Genomic DNA, 16460 nt, shown 5'->3' with positions numbered 1-16460 from the left:
CCGGGGCGGTCGCCCCCGCCTGCCCCCCCCCCCCCCCCTCCGGGCCGACACTGATTGGTTCTTTGGTGTCTTAGCACTATAACTTCTCATACAACAATGTTTGTCTGGCTCCGTTGACGGGGAGACGATGATGACGGCTCGCCTTCGCTTGTAATCGTCGCTAAGTGGTCTACAACATAAATGTATTTTATGTTATTTCTAAGATTTTTGTACTGCTATGGTGTTTAATAAATAGATTGGAAGTTTTTCGGAAAACATGCCCTGCCAAGCCGACTCCCGCCAAGTCGGCACTTCCTTGGCGCAAAAGCAAGCAGGCCAGGCGTGTCACTACTCACTCGCTGCTGGCCACTCCCTCCACCGTTTTGAATTTGAAAAAGCAGCAACGCCTCCCTCCATCCTGCTCCCCGCCGCCGACGCCGTCGCACTCCGTGACGTGCTGCTGCTGCTGCTGGCGACGCACGCACGCCCGAACACGACCTGGTCCCGCCAAGCCAGAAGCCCAGCCGGGACACGTACTAGGACGAACTGTCCCCACCGGCTCGGTCGGTCGGTCAATCCCGCAACTGGTCACCTTGACTCGCAACCGACTCTGGGCCGGGTGGGACGTGGGGTAACGCGGGCGAGCCCGGGTGCGGCTCGCTTTCCGCTCCCTCCCCTTTTGTGCTCGCTCGTGCACCCCCCCTCCCGTCATCTCCTCCTCCTCTCCACCCTCCTCTCGCGGCCTCCCTCACGCCGCCGCCGCCGCCGCCGCCCAATAGCTATAGCCTATAGGGTTGGGAGGCCGATCCACCGATCAAGCTCCGTTTTCCACTCATCCTCCTCTTTCGGCCGCCCGACTCCGCAGATTCGCCCTAACTGTTGCTCCCGACGGCGCGCGCCACCCCAAGCGCTCCGCATCTGCTCTGCGCCGCCACGAGCGCTCGCTTCCGTCGGGGTCCCGGCGGTTCTTCACATCGCGGTGCGTATTACGATGCTTCTGTAGCCGCCGCCGCTAGGGTTTTCTCGACCGCGCCCGGCGTGTGCGGATGGACCCTGTGGCGGAGGTTTCTCATCGGATGCTCGGCGGCGCCCCGACTCCTCCCGCCGACGACGCGATTGAGGGGAGCGGAGTGGAGATCGCGCGAGTTGGCGTGTCGGTGGCGGAGGGAGAAGTGGAAAACCCGCCAGCGGCGGCGCCATTGCTGAACGAGGGCAATGAGGGCGGCGTCCTGGACAAGCAGGAGGACGGGGCGGCGCCCACGCTGAGCGAGGCCAACATGGATGTGGACGCGGCGCCCTGGGCGAGCGAGCGCAATGAGGATGGCGCTCTGGACAAGCAACAGGACGGGGCTCCGCCGCCACTGCGGGAGGCCAACATGGATGTGGACGCGGCGCCCTTGGCGAGCGAGGGCAATGAGGATGGCGCCCTGGACAAGCAGCAGGACGGGGCGCCGCCGCCAGTGAGGGAGGCCAACATGGATGCAGATGAGGCGCCCTTCCCGAGCGAGGGCAATGAGGATGGCGTCCTGGACAAGCAGCAGGACGGGGTGGCTCCTGCGCTGAACGAGGCCAACATGGATGTGGATGAGGCGTCCTTTCCGAGAGAGGACACAGAGCACCATGCAGCAACCGAGTCCAAAACGGAGGTGAATGAGTGTGGCGCTCTGGAGAAGCAGCAAGATGTGGCGGCATCTGTGATGGGCAAAACCAAGATTGTGGTGGACGAGAGCAGCGCTCCCCAGCAAGATCACACCGTGGCGGCTGCGCCAAGTGAAGGTGACAGCAGAGTGGTGGACCAACATCCCAACACTTCTGATGGTGGCTTCCCGGTGAAGAAGGATGAGGAGGGTGAATGCTTGGTGGGCCGCTACATCAGCAGGAATGTTTCAGATGATGGACGTATTTGCCTTGGGAAGGTTGCATCCTATGATGGCAGCATTGGGGTGTACAATGTGGTGTTTGAGGATGGACAGGGCGAGGAGTTATTGCTTCATCAGCTCAGAGAGTTACTTATGGCCAAGGAGAGTAGTGCATCTGGTATGAAGATGAGCTGCAGGAAGAGGAAGCTGGATTTGCTGGTTTCACCAGGGAGTGCCATGGAGACGAAAGCGCCACCGCGTGCTAGACAGAGGGTTGATCCATGCAAGATGCCTGCCAAGCCTGATGCATTGCAGGAGACTGGGTGTGATTCTGATATATCCGGCAATGCAGCGTCCTCGAGCAATTCATCAGTTTCCACTAAAGAATTGTCAGCTGAGCTGTGCCCTCCAGTGCAGGGCCCCGAGTTGCCTCCATCGTCGGCAGATATTGCTGTTCCAGAGGAGTCTATAAGTCATCTGTTTTCTGTTTACAACTTCCTGCGATCATTCAACGTGCAGCTCTTCCTCAGTCCATTTGGGCTGGATGATTTTGTTGCATCCATTAATTGCACCGTGCAGAATACATTACTGGATGCTGTACATGTCTCATTATTGCGGGCGCTGAGGCGGCATCTTGAGACTAAATCCTCCGGCGGATCAGAACTTGCTTCAAATTGCTTGAAGTACAGAGTCTATTTGCCCTTGCTCAACTAGAATTATTATTTTCATGAATGTTGTGCTTTATTACTTCTATGCTGATTTTCCCCGCTTTCTTTGAATTGCGCAGGTATGTAGATTGGGCATTACTAGATGTGTTGACTTGGCCAACTTTCTTACTGGAGTACCTCTATTTAATGGGCTACATTAAGAGTCTAGGGGGGAAGAGTTTTGGTAGAACCCTCCTAGCCATCGAATATTATAAGCTTCCTGTTGCAATGAAGCTTAGGCTCCTCCAGATACTCTGTGACCATGTCACTGAATCAGGAGAGCTCAAAGCTGAACTGGAGGCTCGGGAAGGCTACAATGAAGAAACAGAGTATGAGACAGACTCTAGTATTTTGTCGGAGGCTGGATCACGAGCTATTCTGACCAGGGCCTCAAAAGCTTCTGTGTCCAAAAAGGTTGAAGGTTTGCAGGACCTGGAAACTGCTTCAAATGTAACAAATCCAGAAGCTGTTTTACTGCATTCGTCTCAGGACGGCAACAGTGATGATTGCCGAATATGTGGAATGGATGGTACTTTGGTATGCTGTGATGGCTGCCCATGGGCATACCACTCAAGATGTATAGGTCTCAACAAAGCATTTCTACCACAGGGACTTTGGTTTTGTCCAGAATGCGTGGTTAACAAGCTTGGACCAGCATCTTCGAGAATAGAGCGTGGGGCAAGAGGAGCTCAAATGTTTGGCATTGATATGTGCGGAAGGCTCTTCCTAGGATCCTGCAACTATTTGCTGGTGTAAGTTTGTCCATCTTAATTCTACACTACCTGGGAATTCATTCTCCATCTCCAGTCTGCTATTGATAAATACTACAGATTCATTTTGAATTCCACAGTATTTATCTTTTCTCTCTGCGGTAATGATAAACATGCCAGCAGTAGAAAGTTCAATGTTATAAAGTAATGGGAGGGGGGGCGGGGGGGGGGGGGGGGGGGAGGGTCTCATATTCTGTTTGACTTCTCATATTTTAGATGCACAGCAAGTATCCTATGTCCTTCTGATGAAGTACTGGTTCTCACTTTTGGAGTGTTTACCAGTGTTAGAGTATGTACGATGCAGTGCTTAGAGGGATGCTTACCAAATAAAAATGGTTCTTTCTTTCCATGTGGGGATGACATTGGTGCTTACTTTGAAGGATCAGTGCTTGATTAGGCACCAATGCTTAAGAGGTGCCTATGTATCTAATTAGTAGGAATTTATAAATGATAAATCATCTAAACAACAATAAAGAGAGGTTTCCGTTCGAGTAGACAAAATTTGCACGTGTCTGATGATGTGGCTAGATTCTCTCTTTGAGCACTCGTCTATAAGCAAGCACCTTCATTGTCCTGGAACTATAGTTGTCTGTATATTTTGTTTAATGTTAATTCTTTAAAATAATGCAGGATTGGAACATCTACAGATGCAGGGTCATATGCAAGATATTACAATCAATATGATGTTGTCAAGGTCATGCGGATACTTGCTCCTTCAGATGCATACACAGATATTTGTATGAGAATAACAGAATACTGGAGGCATCTGCTTGACATATTTCAGAACGAGAGATCAAAAATAGGTAAAGAAGCTGGTGTGAGATATACCACACAATCCAATACATTGTCAAGTGTTACTCCAACGGACGCAGCACTTGGAAGTGTTCTGACAACTTTGAAAGACGCAGCGGGCAGTAAGACAGTAGTAACTCCTCAAAGAGATGTGCAGCATGAAATTGTGGTCAATCAATTTACATTGTGCTCAGCAGAACACCTGGAGAAACAAAAATGCATGGTGACCAGTGTAGGTGCTCCCACAGAGAAGAACAATGAAGTATGCAGGCAAACTCCATTAGCTCCCAACGACATACATAATACACCCATGAATGGAGCTTTTCGACCCGCTGGGATATCCTCTATTTCTCATGAGAACAGGTCTGTGGTAACAGGTGTGTCTAGTGTAACGCCCGCACAGTCATCACATGGGTTGGTTCGTCCGGACTTCTCGTGTGGTTCTGGAATAGATAATGGATTGTCTAGACAAGATATAGGGAACACTATCTCTGTAAAGGCAGGCTTGTCTTGTCCATCTTATAAAAGCAAATACCCTCTTCAGTTGATTTCTGAGATTGGGAGTACTAGTGATGGTAAGTCTGCTAAAGTGCCATCTTTTAAACCCCAGGCTTACATGAATCTGTACAATCATGGTAATGTTGCAGCATCTGCTGCCGCCAACCTAGCTATTCTTACATCTGAGGAAGGTAAGGTTTCAGTATCCCAGTTGACCACAAACCCAAGAAAGAAAATGGCTGCTGACTGTGCTCTACAAGTGAAAGCATTTTCCTCACCAGCGGCACAATTTATTTGGCCAAGTACTGAAAGGAAGATTATGGAAGTCCCAAGGGATAGATGTGGTTGGTGCATTGCTTGTAAAATTTCAGCAGCTGGAGCTAAAAAGGCTTGTTTTCTTAACGTGGCCACTGCAAATGCTGTTAAGGGGTCTGCTCGAATTCTTAGTGCCATGCATGTAATCAAAAGCTCTGGGAGCCACTTCCCCAGCATCGCTGCTTATATGGTTAACATGGAGGAAAGTTTGCGTGGACTTTTAGTCGGTTCACTACAAGACTTGCAACAGAGACAACGGTGGCATAAACAACTACAGGAAGCTTCCAACTGCAAAACTATAGTACCCCTTTTGCTTGAGGTGAGTTGCATTCAATTCTTGTTTCTTGAAGCATTTCTTTGAGGATTGGTATTTCCCAACAATTATTTCAAACGGCAATGCTCATTAGAAAATTATTGATGTTCATTGTTAGTTACATAAAGGCTGTTTAATTTATATGTAAATGTATAATACAAAGTAGAATGCTCAAAGCAGGCAAGAGATGACGAGGGTGCCAACCAAACAGACCCTTAGACTACATTCCATGCTAACTACTTCTGGGGAATCAAGTTGGATGTGCAATAAATAGTGCAGAAAGAAAGTTGAAATTCTTTGCAGAAAAGTGTTGCAATAAGTGGCTGATTTCTTCTTTTTAATCTTATAAATGTTATCTCATGCTGTGTGCAGTTGGAGAGTAATATTCGTTCCATAGCATTTTCTCCAATCTGGGTGAAGCTAGTAGATGACTGGCCTTTGGAATCTCCTCCTGCATCTGCGGGTGCATTGCGTCCTGCAGCATACCAAAAACGTGGAACTGGTGGAAGGCGTGGCAGAAAACGTTCATTGGTAACTGAATCTGCTGCTGCTGCCGATGATGACAAGAGTTGGAAAAAGGTTAATTGGTGGAGTGGAGGAAATATTTCTAAGCGTATTTTGCAGAGGGGGGTTCATCTTAGTTCGGCCATAAGAAAAGCTGCCCGTCAAGGTATTTGCACACATTTGATTGTTATTAGTACATTTCATAATTTAGTACTACCTCCGTCTGGGTTTATTAGTCCCCATCGTATTTTGGCTCAAAATTTGACCACATATATGACTAGCAAAATGTTAATGTATGTCAGAAAAAATTATATTGCTGGATTAGTATTAAATGTAGTTTCCATTGCTATTTTTTTTACGTGTAACTTATATTTTATTACTCCCTCCGTCCCATAATATAAGAGCGTTTTTGACACTAGTGTAGTGTCAAAAACGCTCTTATATTATGGGACGGAGGGAGTAGTTATTAAATACATGGTTTAAATATGACCCAAAATACCTGCCGGGGGGGGGGGGGGGCTAGTAAACCAGGACGGAGGTAGTACTGTTATTATTACAAACCTCTTGACAACGAGAACAACTCGACGTGTTCTTTGCTCATTAGGTGGTAAAAAAAGGATGGCTGGTCTGTCTTATCATGATTGCTCCATTCTTCCAAGACGAACTCGACAATTTGCTTGGAGAGCGTGTGTTGGTTTAAGCCAGAATTCATCTCAACTTGCTCTGCAGGTTAGCACCTTTTATACAATAATAATGTCATAGAGACAGAGAGAATATTATCTTGACCTGTAGTTTATCAGCGATCTAATATCCATATCTCTCAGGTCAGATATCTTGATGCCCATATAAGATGGAAGGAATTCTTGTCTCCAGATCAAATCCCTTCTGATGGAAAAAGTTCAGATGCTGACTTTTCTGCACTGAGAAATGCAGTAGTTTGTGATAAAAAGATAGTCGACAATAAGATAAGATATGCACTTAAGTTCCCCAACCAGAAGCATATCCCTGTCCGTGTAACCAAGAATATTTTGGAAGCAGAAGGTAATCAGGATCAGAATGGCAAATTTTGGTTTTCTGAAAATCATGTCCCACTGTACATGGTACGAGAGTTTGAGCAGAAACCTGGGGTTAGCTCCTTGCCTACTCCAGGAATTGTACACTCTTTCATGAATTTATACAAAAGGCGAGTAAAAGCATCTACTGGAGATGTCTTTTCTTATCTCTTTCACAAGGGGGATATCTATCCCTGCTCTTCATGCAAGAAAGATGTTGCCTTCAGGTTTTTTCCTTGACTTATTCATTGTGCTTGTTCAGAAATTCTTGTCATAAGATACTGACTTTTTCTTCACCTCTCATATGTGCCTTATGGACAAATCTCCTGTAGGGATGTAATAAGATGTAGCGATTGTCAAGGTATGGATTACTGACATACTTCTTGAGTTCCTCTAATTGTTTCTTTTTCATGTAATGAAAACGAGAACCGATCAATTTCTGGGCTGTCCAATAATTGGTCACAGTATTGCTAACTAAGACTAACTTTCAGGTTATTGTCACAAGGAGTGCACAGTAAAATCTGTTGGTGGCAAAGGAGGCACTGCTGCTTCCAGTTTGATATGCAAGTTATGCCTTCAGAAGCGAAATCTTATCCTTACAAATTACAGTACAAATGCAAGATATGACTTGCCTCAAAAGAAGAGTACCTGCCAATTGCCAGTGAGCGCTCCCAAAATAATATTCAAAGTTGGTTCTTCCCATTCTGCCGAACCAGCCGCAAAGGTTCAAGCCCAGCCAGTCGCTAAAGTTAAAGCTCAGCCAGTCACTAAGGTGGAAACCTGGCCAGTTGCTAAGGTGGAAGCCCTGTCAACCGCGAAGGTGCAAACACATCCAATCAGAGAGTTGAAAGCCTGGCCGGTTGCAAATTTGGCAACTCAGAATGTTGCAGGGTTGCAGGCTCAGGCAAAGATTGAAGCTAACAGATCCAAGTCAGAGAAACCGAGGAGACGTAAAAGGCCAGAAGAGATCAAATACTTTGGTCTCTCTTGGAAGAAAAATAAGAGCGACAGAAGTGGAAGTGATTTCAGGGCGAATGATGTAATCCTAAAATGCAAGGATGGTATAGGATCAGCAATAAAACCGACTTGTTGTCTCTGTAAGAAATCTTATTGCCCAGATTTCCTATATGTCCGCTGCGAGCAGTGTAAAGGTAACTTCGTTCATCATTTTGTTGCTTACAGCTGTATATCCGTGTTATCTTTTAGGTTTTCTAACTTCTGATGTTCCCCTACATACAGCTTGGTTTCATGGTGATGCCTTGCGACTTGAGGAAGAAAGAATACTTGAAGTGGTTCAATACCGATGCTGCAAATGCCGAAGGAGAGCCATGCCAATATGTCCCCATTCAGATGATTATAAGAAGCCCGGACCAGAATTCAGTGAACAAACAGTTGCAACGTCATCCCAATCAAGCATGCTGTCTAGTGAGGAGACTGCTTCTGTAGCAGATCAAGACCCACTGCTTGCTTCCTATGGAATAGTTGAACCGATTGGGGAACAGACTTTTGATGCTGATTTATCAATGAACACGGTAAGATTTACCTCGGGAACTAATCAGAAGCTAACCATAAGAAGGGCACAAGGTAAAAATAGTGGATGTGTTGATCAAGCTGGTGTGGATGAGTACAGTAATCAGAATCAACCTCTGGCGGATGCAAATGTCGATTTCAGTCATATGAATGGATTTTCTCTATCAGAGCTTGAAGGTGTGGATCCTTCAGAGCTACTGGGGTGGGATCTTTCCCAAGGAAATGAGTATACCCCCCCTCCCGATTACACTGCTAATTGCCAGTTAAATGGCGCAAGCTGTGGCAGTGCTGCAACTGGGGATTTTGAACCGCAGACCTTTTTTTCATTTACTGATTTGCTTGAAGCTGATGATACACGGTTTGGTCAGACTTTTGGGATGTCTGCCGGTTTGCAAGATGATGGTAACTGCACAGGAAGCTTCGACCAAGAAATAGCCAGTTTTGATGATATGGCTTTCATGGTAGAAGACGTGTCTTCAAATATGCACTTCCCAGCAAATGCTCCCCCTCCTGACGATGTGCCGTGTAAGAAGTGCAACAACTCCCAGCCGCCACCTGACCTCAAATGCCTAGTCTGTGGCCTGCGCATACACCGTCAGTGCTCACCTTGGGATGAAAGCGACCTGCCTGTTGAGAGTGCCGACTGGGCCTGTGGTGCTTGCCGGGAGTGGCGATGACGAGCTTTGAACATCTTCTAAGGTAAACACAGCGCGGCGTCTCGGTGCCTACCTGATATCTGTTCACAGAAAGAAACCGGATATGTTGTTTGATTATGGATTGGATTTAGGCTGGAGGTGTATTTCACCAAGGGAAGTGAAGAAATCCGTCCGGATGGTTTGCAAGCTGGCGGTTACTGGACAAATGGACACAGTATATTTCAAAATGAGGGGTCATCGGAGACTGTCCTCCGTTCTTTAGGTGGGGTTATCTTGGGAGGAGATTTATAGAATTAGGAATGGTAGGTGGTACTAGAATTGGTATGGGACTAGAAAGTCATTCCATTTTGCTGTCAACATTGAATCGTCGGCAATTGATGGTGTAGATGCTCGTGTGCCTTTCAATCTACTTCAACTGTGGTCACTGGTGATCAGAATATGGTTCTGAGCTGGTAATGTTGCGGTTAGGTGCTTTTAAATTTTCATAATCTATCACGGTCCCAGTCCAAGGTGCGTTAGGGCATGTCAGTGATCCTTGTTTGGGGGTGATCGGTGTCAATTCTAGACCATTTTCTGGTAAAAAATAGTACCCAAATCGCAACAAAGGTAAACATTATTGGCTAGCCAAAATGCCAAACATTTTTCTTTGCTAGACTGCTCTGCTAAATGTAGGGCATATGACAAGGATTAGTCATGGCGAGTTGCTCTCACTGTTCTGAGTCTTACACCCCACCACATCTCCATTCTCTCCGCACCATAAAACCATTCGACCCCAACCCATATAAAGCCAAGTAGAACGTAATGCAATGGTTCCATTCTGCTAGAATGGAACAGTTCCATCTTTGTGTTTGATAGAGCTAGTGAGATGGAATATAATGATTCTGTCTCGGTGTTTGGTTAGAGGGTTGGATGTAATTTGGTACTCCCTCTGTTCACTAAAGATGTTCTATTTTTCTTAAAAATGGATGTCGTTTAACAATGTTGGTAGGCGATCTGTGAGCTCCATAACACTTTACTTTCGAAGACTTCTAAAATGAGCGAACATGGCTCGAAGCATATCTGTGTGGGCTTCCGTTCTGATGATTGCTGCTTCATGAACATGTTTGATGGCATCCCAAATTTCCTTGGCGGTATCTAGGTTATGAAAGCGAATAAAAATATCTCTGGAGATGCAATCACAGATGATATGTTTCGCTTGTGCGTTTAGCCGAATGTTAGCTTCATCTTCAGGAGTGGGATTTTTTGGATGTTGAATTATATATCCATTCTCCACAATCTGACATAGCTTAGTACCGATAGCTTCAAGTCTGAATCTCATTCTTTCTTGCCCAGTAGACATAGTCATTTCCATTGAAGATAGGAAACCCTCCAAGAGTGCGAGGATCTACCTGTGTACGACAACTCCGAGGTTGTTGGGACCAAGAGTATATCGACCTGGGGGTGATGGGGTGGCGGTGAATGGGAGATTAAAAAATTCTTCTGAATGTTTTGAATTTAACCCAAGCACAACAACGGAAAAGATTCGGTAGATAAGTAACTTATAAACAGGTATCCTACTAAGGAACAAATCTTTCAAGATAGGAAGCGATAACAGTTCGAGCGTAGTAGACAACAAGCTTAACTATTACAATGGTAACACAATACACGAACAATTGGAGAAGCATGAAAGAAAACTAGATGCGAACAACGAGGAAAATGCTAACTGAAATGAATACACCAAGATACTGCACGATAGGTAAGAGAGGTGACGAACATATCATTTAGTGAAAGATAAAAGATCAATTAGTGAACAATCACACTGTCATCACAGAGCACGAAAGACATTCACTGAAAGAAATGTAGAGTTATAGAGTAAACCAGTGGTGCTCGATCGCGATAGGTGAATTTGGTAGACCAATTCGCCCTTCTGCCAAAGGACTATGTTTGGTTGGAGGGACTTGTGATTGAACACAGGAGCTAACCTCTCTCTGTCCTATTCTCCTTCAACTAGGAGCTGATCAGACTCCAGTTGATTTCACTCGGGAAGTGTAACGCCCCGAGACCGTTGCGTCAGGTGTCTTCCAGTTATTCGCTGTTGTTGCCTTGTCATTTGCTTGCGTGTTGCATCTTGCCATGTCATCATCCGCATTGCATCATCATGTTTTCTAAACTTGCATCCGTCCCGGTCTCCTCGTTCCGTCCGTTGTCCGCTCTGAGCCCAGACACACTTGCACGTGCCTGTGACATGTCCGAAATAGTATTTTATAAGTGGCCAGAAAAATGTTCCCGGAATGGGTTGAAAGTTGGCATGCGGTGTTGTTATGTTGTAGGTAGGCCGTCTGCCAAGTTTCATCGCATTCGGAGTCCGTTTGACGCCCCAACGGATAACTATAGCGACATTATAGTCGGTCAAAACGTCGGACATTTTTGGTTTCCTGAAACAGTCGCCGGGCCTCTCCTCTTCTCTCTTCTTAGCCCTTTGCCTTTTGCACTACCTCTCACTGCCAGGCCCTACCTAACCTCTCTCGTCTGCCCGCGAACCTCCTCCCGCGCGCGTCCGAAATCTGTCCCGGACCCGACCCAGACAGCCGTTACCGCTGTGTCCAGATCATCCCCAAACATCTACAAAACGTCTCTATTTTGTTAATTGGGCTCCCTAACTATTTTTTTCCGTCCGTCCGATTATGATCAGAGGGACGAGATAGCCCCTAGTCAAACCCACCTGCTATATATAGCTAGTCTAACCCTAGACCAAATCCCAAATTTCTAGGGATCCATCCCACCGCCGCCACTCTCTTCCTCGGGTTCCACGCCGAACCAGTAGCTTTCTCCCTGATCCAAAATTCCTCTCTCGTTCAAACACCAGCCAATCCAGAGCATAGCCCCTCCTCGCCTCGATCTGGATCAAGGAGCCCGAGCCCCTGTAGCCGCCCGAGGCCTCCACGGCTTGGCCCTCCTGCCTCCTCGCCGGACTCCTCGCGCAACAGCACCTCACCAAGCCCCGCGCCGCAGCCTCCTTCTCCCCGTTCCCGATGGCCATCTCCTCCCATGTCCTGGAGCTCGCAGTCGCGAAGCCCTGCGCCGCCAAGCTCCTTCCATGGCGCCCGAGGTGCACCTCGGCCCCGTCGTCGCCCCAGCCGCTGCCGGCGAGCAGCAGCAACCAGCAGGCCGTCCTCGCCGTCCCTGCTCTTTCTGTCAGCCCTCCTCTTCGATTTCCTCACGTGGCTCTCCCTCTAAGCTCTGCCCTTGCCCTCTTCTTCGCAGGAAATCGAGCCCCACAGCGACGCCATGAGCCGTCGGCCACCAGAGAGCCGTCGCCCTGCCAAGTTCGTCCCCCCGCCGGAGTTCACCTCGCCGGGAACCTCCTGCCGACGCCTCCGCCACCCAGGGACCCGCCATGGCCTCCCCTTGGAGCTTCGCGTCGCGCCCGACCTCCTCCTGTGCCGCCCGTGCTTCTTCCCCAGGCGCCCGAGCTCCCTGTCGCAGGTTGCCTCGCCGAAGCCGCCGCCCCTGAGCTCCACCCGCGCCGTCGTTGCCCGGATCCGGCGCCGGCCAGCCGGATCCGCACCGTCTGCACCTCGCGGGCCTTCCTGGGAGCCGGCGCCGGATCCGCACCGTCTGCACCTCGCCGGCCTTCCTGGGAGCCCGCTGCCGCTTGAGTCCCCGCTGCATCCTCTTCTTCCCCGCGCTGCGTCCTCTTCTTTCCCCTGCATCGAGAGGAGCAGAGTGTCGCGTGCAGTCGTGTTGACCGCAGCCTACTCTAGCGAGGCCCAGCACGCCCCTTCGCGGCCTGCCCCGCCTCATCCACCGACCTGGGCTTGGCCCAATGCGAGCAGCTCCCCACCTCTGTTCCAGATCCAGCCCGTTACGTGTTTTTTTTCGTCCAGCGATTTTCCTTTTATCTCAGGTTTTACAGTTTTACAGTATAGCCCCTAAACATCATGCATTTTATAACTCTCCAACCGTGCATCGGATTAAAACAAACTTAATATAAAACTTGCTTAGAATTTCATCTAGTTTAATAATATGCAACTTTCATCTATGTTTAAAATGTTTAAAAATCTGTTTGTTTAAATTTGCTTAAATAATTTGCTAAAACAGTTTAAGTCATAACTAAATAACCGTAACTCAGTTTGTAACAAACTTTATATGTAAATGGGGTGGAAAAATGCCTAGTTTAACATGGTGTACTCACTTTGCATGTTTAATAACTCTAAAATTGTGTTTAGGGCAGAACAGTACCAAACCTAAAATATTGCACATGAGGTTTTTCGGAATTGTTGTTTGTTGCTTCCGGCCTCATTTAAACTTGACTAGATAGGTAGTTTTACTTTGCTTCACCCTCTTGCCATGTTTAACAACATTTTAATGTTGTTGGGTACATAAACAAGATCCAACTAAATAAGTCACGTGGTGTTTCGTCAATATGCAACGGAGTTGCATATTGAGATCCACTTAATTTGTAGGGTTGCTTGTGCACTTTGCCATGCCATGCTTCATTAAACCGGACATGCATCATACTTGTTTGCGCATCGTGCCATGCTTATGTGATGTTCGTTTACTATGTTGTTTGCTTTCTTTCCGGTGTACTTCTTCTCGGTAATTCGGTAACGTTGCGTTTGTGAGGATCCGTTGGCTATGTCCGTTTGTCTTCTTCATGGACTCGTTCTTCTTCCTTGCGGAATTTCAGGCAAGATGACCATACCCTCGAAATCACTTCTATCTTTGCTTGCTAGTTGCTCGCTCTTTTGCTATGCCTATGCTGCGATACCTACCACTTGCTTATCATGCCTCTCATATTGTTAAGCCAAGCCTCTAACCCACCTTGTCCTAGCAAACCGTTGTTTGGCTATGTTATCGCTTTGCTCAGCCCCTCTTATAGCGTTGTTAGTTGCAGGTGAAGATTGGAGCTTGTTCCATGTTTAGACCATGGTTATTTGTTGGGATATCACAATATCTCTTATTTAATTAATGCATCTCTATACTTGGTAAAGGGTGGAAGGCTCGGCCTTATGCCTGGTGTTTTGTTCCACTCTTGCCGCCCTAGTTTTCGTCATATCAGTGTTATGTTCCCGGATTTTGCGTTCCTTACGCGGTTGGGTTATAATGGGAACCCCTTGACAGTTCGCCTTGAATAAAACTCCTTCAGCAAGGCCCAACATTGGTTTTACCATTTGCCACCTAGCCTTTTCTTCCCCTTGAGTCGGCCGGCTCAAGGGTCATCTTTATTTAAACCCCCGGGCCAGTGCTCCTCTGAGTGTTGGTCCAACCTGTCAGCTGCCAGTGGCCACCAGGGGCAACTCTGGGCTGGCCTACCGGAACCTTGGACAATCCGGTGTGCCCTGAGAAAGAGATATGTGCAGCTCCTATCAGGATTTGTCGGCACATTTGGGTGGCTTTGCTGGTCTTGTTTTACCATTGTTGAAATGTCTTGTAACCGGGATTCTGAGTCTGATCGGGTCTTCCCGCTAGAAGGAATATCCTTCGTTGACCGTGAGAGCTTGTGACGGGCTAAGTTGGGACACCCCTGCAGGGATTTGAACTTTCGAAAGCCGTGCCCGCGGTTATGGGCAGATGGGAATTTGTTAATGTCCGATTGTAGAAAACCTGAAGTTGATCTTAATTAAAAATGCATCAACCGCGTGGTCTCTTTCCGACGGAGTCCGGGAAGTGAACATGGTGTTGGAGTTATGCTTGACGTAGGTCGTTCTAGGATCACTTCTTGATCATAGATTCTCGACCGTGCTTTTGCCTTCTCTTCTCGCTCTCATTTGCGTATGTTTAGCCACCATATATGCTAGTCGCTTGCCGCAGCTCCACCTCATACCTTTTACCTACCTATAAGCTTAAATAGTCTTGATCGCGAGGGTGTGAGATTGCTGAGTCCCCATGACTCACAGATACTTCCAAAACCAGCTTGCAGGTGCCGTTGAACCGTGCAGGTGATGCAACCAAGCTCAAGGAGGAGCTCGATGAAGTTCGTGTTCATTGTGTTGTTCCGTTTCTAGTTGGTCAGTAGTGGAGCCCAGTCGGGACGATCGGGGATCTGTGTAGCTTTTGGGGTAGTCTTCTTTTATTTTGGTTCCGTAGTCGGACCTTGATTGTATCTGGTTGATGTAATGCTTTATTCATGTAATTTTGTGAAGTGGCGATTGTAAGCCAACTATGTATCTCTTTCCCTTATGTATTACATGGGTTGTGTGAAGGTTACCTCACTTGCGACATTGCTTTCAATGCGGTTATGCCTCTAAGTCGTGCTTCGACACGTGGGAGATATAGCCGCATCGAGGGCGTTACAGGAAGATACTTATCGGTGATCTCCAAAACTTCGACAGACGTCCTTCTCAAACCACAACTATCTTGTTTGTTGAAGATCTTGCTCGGTGAAGACAACAAATCTTCAATACTCGAGCCGACACCTATCTGTCTAGAGAGTGCACAACTCTCAAGAGTAATAGGTACAAGAACTCTAGCTCAGAACTACCGTGATGCTCAACCACTGTCTAAGTTTTGGTTCTTGGTTTTCTCTCGGTAAATCTCTCAGAGAGGAGATGCTCAATCAATCTTCTTAGAAATCATAAGTAGAGCAGCCAATGCACAACGTTGGAGCAGGGTGGCTATTTATAGACGCAACCTTCCCTGATGGGAAATGACCAAAATGGACATGTGGGACAGGTTGTTGGCCGAACGACACGAGTCCAATTGTCAGAAATTTGAGCACAATGGTAACATTCCTTGCGAAGCAAGAAATGCTAACTCCTTAGTCCGAAAGATATTTCCTGCAGCACCGAAGAACTACGTCTTCCGTTGACCGGTAATCATTCAGAGCATAAAGAGATTTTTCTCAGTCTTTCATAGGTTTGGGCTAAGCATCACAACAGATATAAGCTTCAAGAACATATACCCCTCTTAATAGTACGGAGGTCCTATGACTCAAGAAAGAGAAGAAGAACAACAAAATGAATGCTACATCTTCACTTCGCCTTCGACCTTCTCAGCTGCAGTCAATTTTTTTTATGAACACCGAACCAATTGCTTGGCGCCAGCAATAAATTTCAAGGGGTCAACTTCTTCACATCAATCTTCTTGCCTGCAAGGCTTCGAAAGATATAACCGAATCGTCTCTGTATCTCAGATATTCTTCGGTGAAGTTCCTCGAACTTGACACCAAAGATAGCATTCTCTTCAGTTCTCTTTGGAATATTTCTCTCTGTGTGCACTAGCAAACAAATCAGTCCACACCTGTTTCTGTCAACAATCTCCAAAACACAAAAGAGCAAATATTGCACCAACACAAACAATGCCCAATTCACTTGAGGCTTCTTCACCAAAAGACCATGTCGTACACGTAGAACACAAGACATATCTAGACTGAAGTATTCTTGAACTGACATGGTCAAGGCAAGTAACTTGTTAGTACAAAAAATAATTGAGGGTTGACTTGTACAAACTAAACACACACATATATGCATCGATCAACATGCACGTATTCAAATCAAAGTACAA

The 16460-nt window shown here is 47.0% G+C and overlaps 1 protein-coding gene and 1 long non-coding RNA gene across 2 annotated transcripts; both read left to right on the top strand.

Annotated features, from left to right (window-relative positions):
* Positions 1-658: 658 nt before the first annotated feature.
* Positions 659-9498, top strand: LOC125551195 (DDT domain-containing protein PTM). The gene is made up of 9 exons (XM_048714359.2): positions 659-2521; positions 2626-3297; positions 3946-5239; positions 5606-5903; positions 6342-6466; positions 6562-7016; positions 7122-7150; positions 7281-7940; positions 8029-9498. The coding sequence occupies exons 1-9, from the start codon at positions 1026-1028 to the stop codon at positions 8994-8996; spliced, it is 5997 nt and encodes a 1998-aa protein (XP_048570316.1). The 5' UTR covers positions 659-1025; the 3' UTR covers positions 8997-9498.
* A 1332-nt stretch (positions 9499-10830) lies between these two features.
* On the top strand, positions 10831-15159 carry LOC147975156 (uncharacterized). Its single transcript, XR_015600565.1, has 2 exons — positions 10831-13644; positions 14871-15159. It is a non-coding gene; the product is annotated as an uncharacterized LOC147975156 (long non-coding RNA).
* Positions 15160-16460: the final 1301 nt, after the last annotated feature.

The sequence above is a fragment of the Triticum urartu genome, chromosome 4A, assembly GCF_056163025.1.
Source record: "Triticum urartu cultivar PI428250 chromosome 4A, HENAU_Tu73, whole genome shotgun sequence".
In the NCBI taxonomy this organism is placed as follows: domain Eukaryota; kingdom Viridiplantae; phylum Streptophyta; class Magnoliopsida; order Poales; family Poaceae; genus Triticum; species Triticum urartu.
This window is presented reverse-complemented; position numbering and strand designations above follow the sequence as displayed.